The sequence below is a fragment of the Artibeus jamaicensis genome, unplaced genomic scaffold, assembly GCF_021234435.1.
Source record: "Artibeus jamaicensis isolate MK-2021 breed Jamaican fruit bat unplaced genomic scaffold, CSHL_Jam_final contig_311, whole genome shotgun sequence".
Lineage (NCBI taxonomy): Eukaryota > Metazoa > Chordata > Mammalia > Chiroptera > Phyllostomidae > Artibeus > Artibeus jamaicensis.
This window is the reverse complement of record NW_026521717.1, coordinates 8,179,446-8,198,352: the sequence shown is the minus strand read 5'-3', so window position 1 is coordinate 8,198,352 and position 18,907 is coordinate 8,179,446. Positions and strand designations below refer to the sequence as shown.

The window sequence follows — 18,907 nt, the reverse complement described above, 5'->3', positions numbered from 1 at the left end:
TTCCATCCCTGGGATGAATCCCACTAGATCATGATGTATGATCTTTTTGATGTACCTCTGGATGTGTATTGCCAGTACTTTGTTAAGGATTTTAGCATCTATATTCATTAGCATTATTGGCCTGTGGTTTTCTTTCTTTGTTGTGTCTTTGTCTGGTTTGGGCATTAGGATGATGTTGGCTTCATAGAAAGAGCTTGGAAGTCTTCCATCTTCTTGGATTTTTTTGGAATAGTCTGAGAAGTATAGGGTTAGCTCTTCCTTAAATATGTTGTAAAGTTCTCCTGTGAAACCATCCATTCCAAGACTCTTGTGTGCTGGGAGGTGTTTGATTATTGCTTCAATTTTGTCTGCTGTTATTTGTCTGTTCAGGCTTTCTGCTTCTTCTTCATTCAGTTCAGGAAGATTATATTTCTCTAGAGATTTTTCCATTTCACTAAGATTTCAAATTTCTTGGCATATAGTTCTTCATAGTGATTTCTTACAATCCTTTGTATTTCTGTGCTGTCAGTTGTAATCTCTCCTCTTTAGTTTCTGATTGTGTTGTTTATTTGGGCCCTTTCTCTCTTTTTATTGAGGAGACTGTACAAAGGCTTCTTGATTTTGTTTATCTTTCAAAGAAGCAGCTCCTGGATTTGATCCCTAGAATTGATCCCTAGAATTGTTTTAGTTTCAATGTCATTTAATTCTGTCCTGTTCTTGGTTATTTCCTTTCTTCTACTCACTCTGGGATTTGTCTGTTGTTCCTCCACTTCTTGTAGACGTAGGGTTGGGTTGTTTATTTGAAATGTTTCTATCTCTTTTCAGTAGGCCTGCATCACTATGAACTTCCCTCTCAGGTGTGCCTTTGCTGTGCCCCATAAGTTGTGGACTGTTGTGAGTTCATTTTCATTTGTTTCTAGAAAGAAATGAAATTGTTTGAATTCCTTCCTTGGTCTTATATTTAACCAATTCATTGTTTTAGCATGTTATTCAATATCCATGAGTTTGATTGTTTTGAGATTTTTTCCTTGAGGTTGGTTTCTAGTTTCAGGTCCTTGTGGTCTTAGAAGATGCTTGATATGATTTAAGTTTTCTTGAATTTCATGAGTCTTATGTTGTATCCTATCATGTGGTCTATCTTTGCCAATGTTCCTTGTGCATTTTAAGGAACATTCTTTTAAAAGAATGTGTATTTTGTTTCTTTGTGATGAAAGGTTCTATATTTACCACTTAAGTCCATTTGACCTAGGGCATTGTTCAATGCTGCAATATCCTTGTTGATATTTTGTTTGGAAGAACTATCCATTTTTGATAGTGAGGTGTTAAAATCTGCTATTATAATTGGTTACTATCTTTATCTTTTTTGATGTCCTCCAAGATTTTTCTTATGTAGTTGAGTGTTCCTGTGTTGGGTGCATGTATATTTATAATGTTTATATCTTCTTGGATTCTTCTTTTAAGTATTATGAAGTGTTCTTCTGGGTCCTTTTTTATGGACTTTGTTTTGGAGTCTATTTAGTCAAATATAAGTACTGATATGCAGGTTTTTTTCCTGTTCGTTTGCTTGGAATACTTTTTTTCTAAGTCTTAACTTTCAATCTCTGTAAGTCTTATGTTCTGAGGTGGGTCTCTTATAGGCAGTGTATTTGTGGGTCATGTTTTCTTATCCATTCTGCTACTCTATGTCTTTTGATTTGAGCATTTAATTCATTTATACTTTAGGCTGTCACTGATATGTCATGTTTCTGTTGATAAGTCAGGGCTAACCTTATCAGGGCCCCCTTGTACATTTCCTCCTGTTCCTCCTTTGCTGCCTTTAAGGTTTTCTCTTTGTCTTTAAATGTTGTCATTTTAATTATGATGTGTCTTCGAGTGGGCTTCTTTGTGTTTCTCTTGACTGGGAACCTCTCTTCTTTCTAGATTTGTGTGGCTTCTTCTGTTATAAATTAGGGGAGTTTTCCATCATTAGTTTTTCTAACTCTTGTCCATCCCTTGGTCCTTTTCTTCTTTTTCTGGTATCTTTATTATATGGATATTATTATGTTTTAAGTTGTCCTGAGTTTGCCTTAAGACATCTTCAATCTTTTTCAGTCTGTTTTCTTTTTCTTGCCCTTTTTGGGAATTTTTTTCTACTTCATACTGTAGTTCACTGATTTGATCCTCTGTTTCATTGAACCTGCTTTTGATTCCTTCTACTGTGTTCTTTAATTCAGAAATTTTATCCTTCATTTCTTCTTGGCCCTTGTTGATTGTTTCTATGTATTTTTATGCAGATATAGTTTGCAGATGTGCATTGAACTCCTCATAGTTTCCCTGTATAATTTGGTAATTCCAACTGAGTTCATTGAGCTTCCTAATAACCATTGTTTTGAGTTCAATTACTGATAGTTTATTTGCCTCTATTTCATTTAGCATTCTTTCTGAAGATTCCTCCTTTCTTTTTGATTGGATGTTGTGTCTCTGTTTTCTCACTGTTTGTGGGACTGTTTTTGTTTGTTTGTGCTTCTTAAATTGATCTGTTTGACTTTCTGTGTCTGTGGTGTGAACTTCTATGATGAAAGGCCGGTGAGGTTCCATGATGCACTCTCCTTTATCATCTGAACTTGATGCTCTTGGTATGTCCTTTATTTTTTGTATGCTGGTTCTCAGGGTGTAATTGAATTTTTATTGTTGTTGAGTTGTTTCTTCATGGGTTCTTTCCTGCCACTGATTGACTGAGAGTCACTTTGCCCACCACATTGTGTGTGTTTTTGTCCAGGTGCTGCCTGAACAAAACCACAGAGCCCAAGAAATGAACACACACTTGCAAATATAACCCTCCCATAATCCCCTATCAATAGCAAATGAACCAGTATTAACAAGGAAATAACAAGATTAAAACTATTATAAAAAAGGAGAATGGATATTAGATAACCGACTGAAAGAGAAATAATTTCGATAGGTTAGAGAGAGGAGCACTAATAAGAGTTAGAAGTTGGGGCAAAGAAAATATGGAAGGTAAAATTTACCTCATGAATAAAAAAGGGAATGAATAGTGTAGAATAGAGTATGAGAAGGGAAGCATATGATATTAGGTTTAAACAGAAATTAAAATAACGTGAAATAAAATAAAGTTAGAGAGAAAGGGAAAATAGTAAATAATTAATAAAAATGTAAGAACCCAATTGGAGACAAAGATCCACCACAGTACTATCAACAACACATGAGCTAAAATTAATATAGGTGGTATGAGAATGAAAGGGAAAAAAGAAACAAAGAAAAGGCTAAGAGATGTTTAAAGGCATTGGAAATGATTTTGAAATTATACAGGGTGAGGAAATACTAAGAGTGATGAACAAAAATCAGATTGAGTGAAGAATTAAAATTTCAGATTTAATAAAAAAGAGGAAAAAAGAATAGAGAAAAATAGAAGGGCAGGATAAAAGAGAAATAGAAGACAAAAAAGAAAAAATGGACTAAGATTGCAAAATTAAATATTCAGACAAAAAGTAAAGTGGGAGAGGGGTCGGGTAAAATTTGATATTTGAAATGCAGAATTTGAGATGCTCTGGAGATAATCATGAAAAAACAATGCAACAATTAACTACCCTACCTACAACCAACTAGCAAAGTATGTTAAAGCTGTAGAAATAACGTGGGTATTTTAAGAGTTGGGTAAAAGGATGTGAAATGACCCTTGACAAGAAAATTTATTTTGAGTGTGTGAACACAGGAGAAATAGACTATGGAAAGGAAACAAGTTGTAGCTAGATAGAAAACCAAATTTCAAATGGAAATATTGCAAGGAAAGAGGAAGGTAAAATGGGCTAAGAGAAGAGAGGGACAAAATTTGTGAATTGAAATATACTATAATATAAAATACAGTGACAATATATACAAACTTGCTGGATAAGAAATGATTGTTATAAAGCTATGCAGGAAAGAAAACATCACAAATCATGAAGAAGACTACAGTGGCTTTTGTCTCAGTAGCTTCTTGTACTTACCACTGTTTTTTCTTTCTGGATTTGCCTCTGATGATGTCAGATGTTCACCCCATCTGACCTTAGGCCACCTGTTGGGTACTTCCAGTGATCTGCTGTCACTGGCTGTCTCCTTCAATTGTTAATCTGATGACTCCACTCAGCAGTCAGGTTTAAGCACCAAAGGGCCAGGGTAGAGACCCTCCTGGGGTCAGGGCTATTGTTTACCCTCAGGCTACTGACTCCCAGAGGGGAGTGGTCTGTCTGAGCACAAAGGCTGCTGCCATCTGGGGTATGACTCATCACAGGGATCCCAGTGGCTATTCTATCAGTTCTCTCCCCACGGCTTCATTACATCACCTCTTGTCAGGCATCTCCAGCCTACTCCACCTCCACCTTTGCCAGAGCCCCAGGTAAGTGGCTGCAAATGAAAATTTGTTTGTTGGCCCTCTAAACAACCCTTGTGATTCTGTTTGTCTCTGGCAGAGATCAACCCTGTCGATTTTCACCACTGGTTGTTATCAGTGTTCTTTTTGGGCTCTGGTCCTCTAGGCTGGGAGTTTTAGCTTAGGGTTTAGACCCCAGTCTTCTCCAGGATATCCAAAAGGCCACTTAATTTATTGGCTGATGCTGCCACCTGTGGGTACCCAGTCAGCCCTCTCAAGTCTCTGTCGCACTACTTACCAGACAGGTTGTGCCAAAGCTGGTTCTTTTGTCTGTCCAAAGTTATATGCTACTTTATGGTTATTGCTCAGTTGTTTGTTCTGGGTGATTTGTCCACAATTAAGTTGTAATTCCAGATTGACCCTAAAAGGAGGTCAGTGTGACTTCCATTCACTTTTCTGCCATCTTCCCTTCCTCATCTTCTCTGTCTTTTTTCTTTATGAGTCTTGTTAAAGGTTTGTAAATCTTGTTTATCTTTTTAAATAACCAGGTATTATATTCCTTGATCTTTTGTTTTGCATTTTTAGATTCCACATTTCTTTTTCATTTATTTCTGCTCTGATTTTTATTATTTCCTTCCATCTACTTACTTGGCTTTGTCTGTTGTTCTTTTACTAGGTTCCTTTAAGTGTGAAGTTAAATTATTTATTTGAGCTTTTTCTTGATTTTGGGGAGATAGGCCTGTAAGCTATGAATTTCACCTTTAGCATTGCTTTCCCTGTGTCACACAGATTTTGGATTGATATGTCCACATTTTCATTTGTTTTAGTGTATGTTGATTATTTCCTTGATCTCATCGTCAACCCATTAATTATTTAACAAGTTATTTAGTTTCCATGACTGTGTGTTTTCAGTGTTCTTCTTGTGATTGATTTATAGTTTCATAGCATTGTGGTCACAGAAGATGTTTGATGTGATTTCAATCTTAAATTTATTGAGACTTGTTTTGTATTATAACATGTGGTCTATCCTAGAAAAGTTCCATGTGCAACTGAACAGTATGTATTCTGCTCTTTTGGATTGAAATGATCTGAAGATATCAATACATACATTGGATCTAGTGTATTGTTTATGGAGACTGTCTCCTTGTTGAGTTTCTGCCTGGAATATCTATACATTGAAGCCAATGGGTTGTTAAAATCTTGGACTATTACTGTATTTCTGTTGGTATCTCCCTTTATGTTCACCAAGATTTGTTTTATATATTTGGGTGCTCCTATGTTGAGTACTTAAACATTTACTAAGGTTATATCCTTTTGTTGAATTTTTACCCATGTCATTATGTAGTATCCTTCTTTGTGTCTTATGATAACCTTGGTTTAAAGGTCTATTTTTTCATATATAAGTACTGCTAACCCAGCATTTTTTTCCTTTCCATATTCAATACTTTCTTCCATCTCTTTACTTTTAGTCTGTATGTATCTTGTTAGGTGTCTTGGAGGCAGCATATATATGGGTCTAGTTTTCTTTCAACTAACATACTTCATTTGGTTGGAGCATTTAAGCCATTTACGTTTGCAATTATTAATGGTACATATGTATGTATTGCCATTCTATTATTGTTAGACTGTTTTCCTCTGGGTTTCTATTTTCTTTCTCTTTTTCCTCTTTTTTTTTTAAACAAGCCCTTGAACACTTGTTGCAATACTGGTTTGGTGTTTACAAACACCTTTAGCTCTTTCTTGTCTTGGAAGCTCCTTATTTCTCCTTGATTTTAAATGATAGGCAAAGTACTTATCTGGATAAAGTAGTTATATGGATACTTTGCTGGGTAAAATAACCTTGGTTATAGTTCCTTGCTTTTCATCCCCTTAAATATTTCATGCCACTCCCTTCTAGCCTGATATTTTCTGTTAAGTAATCAAATGCCAGTGGTATTAGTGCTCCTTTGTAGGTAACTACCTGCTTTTTCTCTTGTGGCTTTTAGGATTCCCTCATTGTCTTTAAGCCATGTCATTTTAATTATGATGTGTCTCAGCATAGGCCTCTTTGTGTCCAACTTGTTTGAGACTATCTGAACTTCCTAGACTTGTGTATCTATCTTTCACCAGATTAGGGAAATTTTTGGTCATTATTTCTTCAAATAGGTTTTTGATCCCTTGTTCATTATCTTCTCTTTCTGTTATTCCCATGATGCATATGTTGTTATGCTTCCAATTTTCAAAATGTTTCTTAAGCTCTTCTCATTTTTTCAAATTCTCTTTTCTTTCTGCTGCTCTGCCTTGGTGTTTTTTTCTACTTTGTCTTCCAAATCACTGATGTAATCCTTTGTTTTATCTAAATGTATTATTTATTTCAGATATTACATTCTTTATTTCTGAATGGTCTTTTTTATGGTTTCTATGTCATTTGTCATGCTGTCGAATGCCCTTATAATCATTGCTCTAAACTCTATCGGATAAATTGCTTGCCTCCATTTTATCTATTTTTTTCTGGAGAATTCTCTTTTTATTTCTATTGGGATCTGTTTCCTTTTCTTCCTATTTTGTTCGCTTCTTTGTATTTTCCACCTTAATTGTTAAAGTAATCAATCATTAAATTGATCTGTTGTTAAGCTAATCAAAATATAATCAGTAGCCTGTTTAAGCTTCTCAAATTGTAGCAGAGTAATTCCTGCAGGAGGGGTTCTTGCTTCCCCACAGGCTGTTGCAACTTGGAGAGGAGTTCTCCTCCTGAGAAAGTTAGCTTCTGCAGTATGGGGAATGACTTAGCATGTGGTTGTTTCTTCAGTTTTCTCTCCAGAGCCACCAACCATATACTTTCTTCAAGCATATCTAGTCCATTCTGTCCTCTCTTTGCCAGAGCCCAAGGTAAGTGGCTACAAATGAAATTTTGTGTGGTGGATGTTTAGAGTCTCTATGAGTCTCCAGCTACCTCTCCCTGGCAGAAAGAAACCCTGTTGCTTTTCACAGCTGGAAGATATCTGGGTTCCTTTTTAGCTTTGGTGCTGTAGGCTGGGGATCCAATCTTGGGGTTTAGACTAGACTCCATGTTTCTGATGGGAAACACCCAGCCACTGAAATATCCTTCTGGACCTTTCCCTGCTGCCCATGGGAGCCCAGCTCACTCTCTGATGTCTCTGCATTCCCTGCCAGTCACATTGTGGTGAAGTGTTTTTTTCTGTCCATCCATGGTTATAAGGCTTCTGTCCAGTTAGTGTTCAGTTGGCTGTTTAGAATGATTTCTTTACAATTTAGTCGTAATTCCATATTAGTCCTGGGAGGGGGTTAGTGTAGCTTCCAATTACCCCTTTACTATGTTGGATCTTCTTGAAGGCACCTTCTTAATGTCAGTGTTTTATAGATTATGGTAAACTGTCTTAGGAAAAAATATATTTAATTTAACACTTATTGAATTGCTTTTCCTAGAAATAATTAAATTTTGGAGGGAAAAGAACTATGCTAAAAATCTGAATTGTATGGTTTCTGTATCAATAAATATGTCAATTTAGGAAGTTTTTTTTATCCTTACCCAAGGACATTTTTTTGTTGCTCTGAGAGAGAGAGGAAGAGCAAAAAGAAGGGAGAGAGAAATACTGATGCAAGAGAGAAGCATGGACTGGTTGCTTTTCCATATGTGCCTGGATGGGGATTTTATGCACTGGGACTGTGATTTAACCCACAACCCTTTTGTTATGGGATGATGCTCAAACCAACAGAGCCTCACCAACCAGGGATAGGGTGTTTTTGGTGAGAAAATGCCAAGTGACTTAAGCCATATGGAAATTTACATGATGAATAAAAATATTTTTAAATAATATCCTAAAAACTGGTGAAAACCAGCAAGCACTATGAGTTCTCTCCCAATTAAGAGTTTTGGAATGAGGCTGACATTTTTCTCCATCATCTCACTTGCTCTTAAGGCTTAACTGTGAATTACACACACACACACACACACACACACACACACACACACACACACATAGTTGTAATGTGTTATTATAATTAAAATATATCAACTATTGAATCATATGTGTATAGTACAATGTACCTGGCCTATTGTTTAGCATTTCAGTTAAGAAAAGCATTACACAATGGAATTATTGGTCCAAATATATAGATATTTTGAGGACCTAAGACAGTTACAGGGAATAGGCCTCTCACTCAGATATGTCTTTTTTGGGGATTTGATTCTCAAGCATAGAATGTCCATAAATTTAGTTTTGTCAATACCAAGAATTATGGGCTCATAGGCATTATATAAACATTTACTAAAGCTAAATTTTAATAAAAATTAGAAGTGATGTGTGGATTATGTGGTAATCATTAGTGCTGCTTGCCAAATATTTCTGCTGTCACTCAGACACAATGTAGGATACTACATCCTTCTCTATATGGTTGGCTTGTTCATGTTTCTAGTTCTAATTTTTGATTTTGAAATAAAAATTTAGAAATCAAAATTTTTGATTTTGATTGTTTGGCTTGTTCATGTTTCTAGTTCTAATTTTTTTTATTTTATTTAGTTATTTTTCAAGTACAGTTTTTTGTCTATTTCTCCCATCCCAGCCTCCCCTGCCCCGTCTCCCCACCTCCCTCCCATTTCCTCCCCCCAGTCCTCATCCCTGTGTCTTTCATACTTGTTCCTCAAAATCCCTCCCCATTTTCCCCTTAAATTCCCTTCCCTCTAGTTCTAATTTTTTATTTTGAAATCAAAATTTAGAAATCAAAATTTTTGATTTTGAGGGTTTGATTTTGGAAGCAAGCACCTTTATAGGAAGAAGACCCTCTAGCATTCTCTTTCCCTTTATCACTGTTGCTGGCAAAATTGGAGAGGGTATATGACTGCTCCATCAACCTAGTTCTCTGAGTGACTAATAATCAGAGCCCTCTGCCAGCTAATAATGACAATGTGAGCAAGGAATTAAAGTCTAGGAATTTGGTTGTTATTGAAGCATGCCCTAACCCACCCTGAGTAGTACAGAAGAAATGTTAATATTAGCACATTCAACATATTTAAACTCTGTAAGTAGAAATTAGCTAATTCAAATATTGTTATTAGGAATTAATATGAACAAAATAATTACACTTTTCAGTGGTCTCACAACTTTTAAGTTACTGTAAAGTTCAATGGTGATTAAGACTCTCTCATCTCAGATAATCTGAGCTAGGCAATGTCAACATTTATCTTCCTTTCCTTTTCTGTACTTTAATCATTGTTGCCTTTATTTGATTATTTTTTACTCTTTTTTATTGTTCTTCAATTACAGTTGTCCCCACTTTACCCCCATTTCTCCTCCCCACCCTATGCACCCCCACCTCCTACCTTCAATCCTCCCCTCCCAGTTGTCTTTGTCCATGGGTCATTTATACACATTCCCTGATAAGGGAATGTGTATACCCTTTCTTTTCCCCATCAACCCCCTTCCCCCTCCCCTCTGGTTACTGTGAGTTTATGTAGTATGTTGTTTTAAAATTAACAGTTTAGAACTAAATGAAAAGTATCTGCTTTGTCCCTCTCCTCTACCAGCCCACTTCTTAGAGTTTAGGTTGGAGTGTACCCCTCCAGGCATCTTCTCTAAAGAGTTCAAATTGAATCTCAATGTTTATATTTTCCAATGCCCTGATTTTTCACTTGTTTTTCAAGTATCTTTTCATTTATGTGCACTTTTGCCTCTTTATTTTTAATTACAGCCAGAGTTCTCTGATTCAAAGATTTGCCATACTTCATTTAGCTGCTTTCCTATTAGTAGAACTGTTTGGTCCTTCCAGTATTATGCTATTGTTAATAATTCTCCAATGAACATATATGTAAATATATGTAAATATATATTTTGTATACCTATGCAAGTTAATCCAGAGGAAGAATTCCTAGAAGTAAAATTCTGCTTTGATGGGAATTTTCAGTTTAAATGACAATAAATATTGCCAATTCCCTTCTCAAAGGTTGAATCAATTTAAATTCCCATCAGTGCAGTGTGAGAGTGCTTGTCTTTTTCCCCTCTCACGAATGTGGAGTATTATCAATCTTTTAAAAATTTCTTCCATTGTAATCACAAAAAAAATTAATTATGATTTAAAGTGCATTTTCTGTATTATAAGTAATTGTGCTTTTTTTTTTACTTTAAGTATGTTAATACTTTTAGTCAAGTATAGTCAGGCCTGGGTAGCTTCTTTCTCTTTAAGTGAGTTGTATTTATTATTTGAATCCCAGAGATTAACCACATATTTTAAGCACTGAGGAAGTACCTCATTGTGACATTATTCATGAATAAACAAGGATTGGAGCCACTGGAATGTTTTACCATAACTTTATCCAAAGCAGATGGACTGAAAATTGGTCAGCACTCCCAACTCTCAGTTAATTCATATGAAATTATTTCATTGCAGCAATTCAGCTTTGTGTCATTGCCCACTGATGTGCTGGAAATTGAAGTGAAGGACAAGTTTGCCAAGAGCCGCCCTATCATCAAGCGCTTCTTGGGAAAGCTTTCAATGCCAGTTCAAAGACTCCTGGAAAGACACGCCATAGGGTAAACAAGTGATTAAAACCTTAGTGGCACTACACTTTATCTAGTAGGCCTGCAAGCTGTAAAAATATAGTCTCAAAGAGACTAAAAATACAATGAAATGATGATGTTAAGTTTCCTTGACTTCTCTTATTGTTGTTTGAGTCACAACATTCAATCAAACAAACCCTTTCCTTTGTCCTTGTTTATGTATCACTGGTTCCTGATGCAAGAGCATAAAAAATCCTAAGACACAATAATGAAAAGGGCCCTTAATTCCCTTAATTATTTTTTACACATAGAAATTAAAATTTGTTTTACTATGAAGGATATTTTATTTGTATGCTTGTCTTATGTGTTGGACTTAAACCTTTGTGATAGTTCCATAACAAGATAAAATTCTGGGTTACTAGAATACCTTAGAAAAACCTAGTATTTATAGAAATTGTTAGATAATATGCATGAAATTTTAAAAAGCATGAATTCTCATGGAAAATAGCAATTATATTGTTTGAACAATTTAATTGTATATAAGAATATGTTTCTGTGTTTTATATTTTTTTACACTCATGTTTATCATTAAAGTGAAATCAGAGCAAATAAAATCCTTATGTATTTCCTTAGGTAATAGCAAGTATATTTGAAAACACAAGGTATAGCTCCCTGGCCATAAATGTATGCTTCAGTACAATGTGACCCTTAGAATGATATCAATGTAGAATTTCCAAGTGTCTCAACTTAATGTTCTTTGTATTTTCAGAAGGACTTTGGACTCACTAATGGTTATAATATGGAAAGTTAAAACATTTTAGCAAGTTTCCAACTGTGTGCATGAAGATATGCCATTAACTCTCAAGTTAAGGGGAACTGTCATGGAGCTATAGCCAAGTGTCAAACACAATGTTTGTATGTTCCATTCATGGATGTGAGGATTAAACAAACAAATGAAATATATTCATATGAATTTAAAGTAGCTGTGGCACATAGTAGAAACTCAGAAGGGAATGGTAGTTGTGATCATCGTTATATAACATTTAGTCTTTTTTTTAATACTGGGACTGAGGCACTACCACCATTCCTTCTTATAAGAAATCATATACTTAAATAGCATAAATAATTATCTAAAAGGCTTGTACATTACAGAAATGTAGCCAGAGTTCAAACCCACACCTGCCTGTCATCAATGCTTAACTGCCCCCCCCCTCCCCGCAACAGGCTCCTCAAAAGGTTCCTGGGTGATTCTCAAGTTTATCATTAGCCACATTTTTCATTTCTCTCCTCTGCCCCACTATCTGCTCTCACAGCTATTAACACCTGTGCCAGAAAGTAGACCACAGGACAAAAAGAGAATCTAGGTAGGATTCTTTATACCTCAGTACTGAGCACATTGCTGTCTAGTGTATATCAGAAATTCAGTTAGTGTCTGTTAAACTGGACTTCCCTCCCCCTGCTTGCTATGGCCATAAAGAACTCATCTGCTCTTCCATGTTGAGTACTTTTCATAAACCAAAGCTACTGCCTAATTTCTTTACCTAATTGCCTCACCCTCCTGGCCTCCTACTTTCTACTGTAGAAAGAAACATCCCCAAGTAGTGAAAGCAGGCAACTGAGGTGGGAAAGGGTCTGCCCTGTTAGAAAAATGTAAGACACAATTTTCCCACAGTGTTCTTGCCATCCAGGAAAAAGAAGAAGCAAATGTTGAGCTTCAGTCTTGTCTAGGATGAAGCAACAGCACACTCGAGAGGCATTTTCCTCTGACCAGCTCTGATGGAGTAACAGGCCACTGCCCACTAGGGCCTGAAGGGAGCAGTATTTTTCTTCCAGGCCTGCTGCTTTCCACAGCTCCTAGAGGCCATTTCTTCAGTGCTTCCAATTCTGTAGGTGCCCAAATATATAAAAAGAGCATTAAGGTAATTGCCACTGAAGCAGTGGCCACTTGAGCCTGGGCCATGGCAGAACCTCAGGACTCACCCATAAAAAAATCAAATCCACCTTACACCACAGCTTCCCTCTGCCCTCAACAAATATAATCCCCACATCTATCCCCCTCAATGTATTGCAAAGGTTTCCATTTTTGTTTCTATCCTCAGACATTTTGTTCCTGTCTTCTCCAGGCACACATGCACTCTCATTTCTGATGTCTCCTCAACCTTTCTGTCTATAATATCCCAGCCCTCAGCTGTCCTTCTGCCTTATCTGAATCCCCTTTAGACATAACACCAGCTGCCTTATTTGGTGGTCCTGTTTTATGCCTCCAGCTGGATGTAAGCTATTTAAAGGCAGGGGTTAAGCTTTATATTGCTTTGTATCAACTGCAGCAGTTTTTACTTGACACAGGCTCAAAAAATATTTGTGGATGAACTAGATGAAAAGCAAAGGAAAGAAGAGCATAGAAAGCAAATGCATAATAAATTTAACATTTTGTCTGTCTAATTATATTTAATTCCCTCCTGATTTCAAGTAAGTTTTGGGTCCAGGATATCTTTCTCAAGGTAATAGTAGACCCACTTCATAATAGTGACCACGGCACTTTCTAAATAAATGAAATATTGTGGTTTCTTCTACTTTTTTCTGCACACAATGCTTTATTTATGGACTCGAATGGAAGTCCAATGCTAAATCATGGCTTACCAATGAAAAATAGTAAGTCAATGGATCATTGGAATATATTGTCTTATAGCACTGGTATTTTCTAGAAAAAAAAGCATTAAAACATTACCAGCAAGTGATTTATCTTTTTATTTGAATGTCGCAAATGAATAAATGGAATAAATTTATAATAATCTGAGTACCAATCTCTTTTGAAATATGTTATTGTTATCATTGGGTACCTAGATATCTCAAGGTATTTTTATTTAGGCCAAGGTAGGGGGAAGTGCATTCTGCTGAAGTTACATTACTGATGAAACTATAAAAGCAAGTTTACATGTTGATTCCACTTGGATAATTTTTTTATAATTAAATAACTCCCTTAAGTGTACAGAGGGAATGGTGCCAGAATACATGCACCATTGTTTCAGAGATGCCAGGCACCAATGGTGCCAGAGTTTCAGAATGTCTGTGTGGTACCTTGGACTTGGTGTAATTGGAAGTAACAGGCTAGTGAAACCAAATCACGGGTTTTACACCCCGCAGCATGTCCCTTTCTGAAGCACTACACTGGGTCTTTAGTAACCAAATAGTATCCTTCCTTAGAAATATATATATATGTGTGTGTGTGTCTGTGTGTGCATGTGTACATATGTATATACATGCATATACATGTATGTATATGTGTGTACACACCTATATATGTATGTATAGATATACACACACAAACACTGCAAGAAATGTATCTGTTGATGGCACTGTTCATTGTTAAGCTTCTTTTTGGAAAATGTCAGCATGCATAGAAAAAACAAGCAAAGAATTGTCATATCTTTTTTTTCTCTTTAGAACACAGGTTGGCAAATTTTTTTCAAGTACCCATTAATAAATATTTTAGGCTTTGTATGTTATAAGGTCTCTTGCCTAACCACTCAACTCTGCCATTGTAGCATGATAGCAGCCTTAAACAATAAGTAAACCAAAAAGCATAGTTGTGTTCAAATAAAACTTTCATTGGTGGAAACTGAAATTTAAATTTCATATAATTTTAATGTGTCAAAAATATTACTTTTTATATTTTTTCAACTATTTATAACTGTAAAAAGCTCACAAATATACAAAAACAGGTGGTGGGCCAGATTTGGCCTATGAGTTGCAGTTTGCTGACTTCTACTTTGGAATATTTGATAAAGATTTTCTTGAAATTTTCCATTATTGTTGGTCAAATATACATTCTCATCTTTACCTTAAGACCATCTCAGAGGTACCTGAGTAGATTATCACCTCCTAATAGCAGGGTCTCCTTGGGTCTGCCTGCATCAACTGATGGTATGGTCTTTGGAAGAAGAGGTATTGATCAAATATGTGATGGTGTTTATTTGCTTTTAGGGATAGAGTGGTCAGCTACACACTTGGCCGGAGGCTTCCAACTGATCATGTGAGTGGACAGCTGCAGTTCCGATTTGAGATCACTTCCTCCATCCACCCAGGTATTTTCAGCATGAATTTCATGTCTTGCCCTAGTCTAATGTCATAGTGCGGTTCTTTTCTCTAAAATACAATAACCATGGTTTTCTCCAGACATGTGCTAGGTTGCTGTCCCCTCAATAGAGAGGTTATTCTTTATTCTGTAGACCAAAAGATAGAGGGTCAGATATAGAATGGGGATTGACAATGAAGTCAGTGTAGGTATGGAGCCATGTTTAATTTATTATTTTACTTCTAGCACCCACATATGAGGTGCTCAATAGATGTTCAATACTTTCATACATACATGAGTGAATGAATGAAGAAATTTGAGCACAATGTGTTCCATGTCTTGTTGGAGAACTATGATAGTACAATAGATCTTTACAATACCACAGGGAAAAATAAAAACTCTAAATTAAACAGAAAATTACAGAATCATCCAGTGTTCACTTTTTCAAGACAAAACATATCTCCAAATATGAATAATGAGATGCCTCATAATTCTATTTTTTTCTCTTTGCCTACAACTAAGTGTGGATCATGCTAAGAATTGTTTAGTCCTCCTAGGCCACAATTATGAATTGTTGTTAAAGTTGATGAGGTTTTACAAAACCCAGAGTCTGGAGTTTATCACTGCCCACTCCTTAAACTCCAGTTGTACTATTCTATGCCCCATATATAATGAAGAATGTAAAAAACACCTGTTTTTCCTTTTCAATTCAGCCTTTTCAGTATTCCAAGAATAAAACTGACTCTTTGTTCAGAGTAGTAGTAAGGACAGCATTATGGCTGACTAGAGAGGTAGTTTTTCTTCAATAAGTCAATTGCGGTAGTGTGTTTGAAATGGGAAGTTCAGATCCAGCAGGAATCCAATAAAGCAAGCAAGTGGGGGAAGGCAGATGTAAACTTGATTGCTACTCCTGAAATGATTACTTGGTGTGGAGATGTTACCGAACAACACGTCCGAGGGAGGGCAATATTTGGCCCACCTAAGGATGCCAAATACTGCTACAGAACAGGGGCCCCTCCCAAGGACAGAATACTAATATCTACTGGGCTCTTCTGTCTGCCGCCAATTGGAAAGGCATCTCTCAATGCCAGAGATTTGTGAAAAGGAAACGAAGTGTTTATTTAATGCTATTTAGGCTTAATGCCTCCACTAAAATATCAAAGTCTTTTAGGGTATACACCTACACCGGTACAGCTCTTGCTTCTCCCACTGTCCCAACTCCAGGTACCGTAAATCAGGAAAAGAGCACAGGTCTGTTTTTCAGGCCGTTGGCACCGGCCGTCAGCTGTATCACTGTGCAGACAGGATCTCTCTATAGTTAATCCAAAGTTATGTGGTACCTTCTCACGGTCCACTGGCAAGAGTTCTTTGTACCCAGTTCCAGTCAAAGTCTCTCCTGCTTTCCAGGCCACTCAGCCAAAGGGAGCATCCCAAAGCCACGTGGGCCTCTTCTACCAAAGCTGCAGGGGTCAGCACTCCACCAAAAGCATGTGGCTTTCTTCTTCACCTGGCTGCAGGGATCTCCATTCTGGCAAAGCTGCATGGTTTTCCCTTTCACCTGGGAAAGAGGGGGTCTGCACTCTGCTGAAACCGCTTGCCTCTCCCCTCAATGGCTGCCATGTCTCACTTTTAAATCCTCGTGCCCATCTTCCTCTGTACCCCTATTTCCAAATCCTCCCACGATCAGTTACACCTGCCAGTATTTCTGTATTATTACAAGTTTATTGGGCCGCCATCATTAGTTTGGGCAGTTATCATCCCACATCCTAGAGCCAATCTTCTCCAAGCTCCCACGCAGGTACTGGACCTGCCCCCAGTTACATCTTGGGGTAAGTGATTTCATCTCCCTAGCTCCAAGCCTGGCCACAGCCATTTTACACATCCAAGTAACCCACCAAAGGCTATAGATATGTTAAACGACCAGGCCATGGATTAGCTGCAAGGCTGTGGCTGTACAAAACAGCCCTGTATGTTCCTGATCTATGTGTCCCTTTCTCCAACTCACACCTGTGGGGAGGAAGGGGTGAGGACATCTTATATGTCTCTCCAATATTCCTATACACTTTGAATTCTGGACACCATTCCAAATCTTTTTTTTTGCCCCCACCCTGGCTGCACCCTGTATCAGAGACTTTCTTTATTCTTCTACTGTAGTAATCTCCAAATGCTGGAAGACTTTCAGTCTGAGCTACTAAATAATTGGCTTCTGCCATCATCTAGCCTTTCTGTGCTCTATAGTTTCCAAGAACCTGACTTACCCATTCTGCTATCATGGGGACCCAGCCACAGGAAATACTCTGAGTAAGTATAATTAGTCTTGCCTAGAATTAGAGAGGAACTGTAAGCCCCTCACCCTCATCTCTAAAGTCTTCACATTAAAAAAAAAAAAAACATTGTTGATAACGGAGGTAACACTGGGCTTTTGTTATTTTAATGAAAAATAAATTCCCTTGAAAAATAATTCAGAAATATAGAATGACTGTAAACTACCATTAACACAAAAAGAATTCATTTTTTCAAGTTTTTGAAGGATAGTCATGCTTGTACCTATAATCCTAACTTCCTTTTTAATAGTGTGCCTTTTTACTTCAATACTGTCTCTATTTGGACAATAAATTATGTAGTCAAATTAAAGGATATGGGATCAAGCGCATAAGAAAATAGTTAGCCATTTTTATTTATTAATTTTACTCATCCCCCTACTTTCCTCCTTTTTGTTAATCACAGGCTTATTCTGTGTATCTGTGGGAGTGTTTCTCTTTTGTTTTATTCATTAATTTGTTTTGTATTATTACATTCCACATAAATGAAATAGTAAGGTATTTTTCTTTTTCCATCTGGCTCATCTCACTTCTTACATAATATCCTCTAGGCCCATCCATGATGTTGCAAATGACAAGATTTCATTCATTTGTATTGCTAAGTAATATTCCATTGTGTTATATAATGCATCTTTATCAACTCATCTATCAATGGACATTTGGATTTCTTACATATCTTAGCTATTTTAAATGATGCTGCAATGAATTAGTGTTTTTGTTTTCCTCATATAAATATCCAGAAGTGGTATTGCTTGGTCATAAGGTAGTTCCATTTTTAATTTTTGAGGTAATCCATACTGCTTCCCACAGTGGCTACACTGATCTACATTCCCACCAACGCTGCACAGGGGTTCCCTTTCCTTCACATCTTTGACAGAACTTATTTCTTGATTTTTGATGATGCTCATTCTGACAGGTATAAAATGACATTTTATTGTGGTTTATTTTTCACTACTCAGATGATTAGTAATGTTGAGCATCTTTTCATATGTCTTTTGGCTATCTGTATGTTCTCTTTGGAAAAATGTCTATTCAGATCCTCTTCCCATTTTGTAATTAAGTGCTTTTTTAAAAAATATTAAGTTGTATGAAGTTTCTTATATATTTGAAATATTAACCCCTTATCAGATATATCATTTGTAAATATCTTCTCCAGTTGTCTGTGTTGATGATGGTTTTCTTTGTTATGCAAAAACTTTTTAGTTTGATGTAGTCTCATATGTTTATCTTTATTTTTTTGTCCTTGCCAAAGGAGACATCCCGAAAGATATTTGCTCTGAGCAATGTCAAAGAGTTTACTGCTTATATTTTCTTCTTGGAATTTTATGGTTTCAGATCACACATTTAAGTCTTTAATCCATTTTGAATTCATTTTTGTATATAGTGTAAGAAAGTGGTCTAATTTCCTTTTGTACATGTACATGTCTGGTTTTCCCAGCACCACTTATCAAGGAGACTATCTTTACTGTATTGTATATTATTGCCTCTATTGTCACAGATTAATACCATATAAATGAGGATTTATTTCTAAGCTCTCTATTCTATCCCACTGGTCTATGTGTCTATTTTTGTGCCATTACCACACTGTTCTGATTTTTATAGCTTTATAGTATAATTTGAAGTCAGAGATGTGATATATCTCACTTTGATCTTTTTCAAGATTGTTTTGATTATCTGTGGTCTTTTTATG

General features: G+C 36.4%; 1 protein-coding gene across 1 annotated transcript in view; it reads left to right on the top strand.

Annotated features, from left to right (window-relative positions):
• Positions 1-18,907, top strand: part of HECW1 (HECT, C2 and WW domain containing E3 ubiquitin protein ligase 1) — a 675,231-nt gene that overhangs the window by 339,203 nt on the left and 317,121 nt on the right. The window contains exons 7-8 of the mRNA XM_053662971.1: positions 10,712-10,854; positions 14,806-14,906. Of these exons, the coding sequence (XP_053518946.1) occupies positions 10,712-10,854; positions 14,806-14,906 (244 nt within the window). The remainder of the gene's footprint in view (positions 1-10,711; positions 10,855-14,805; positions 14,907-18,907) is intronic.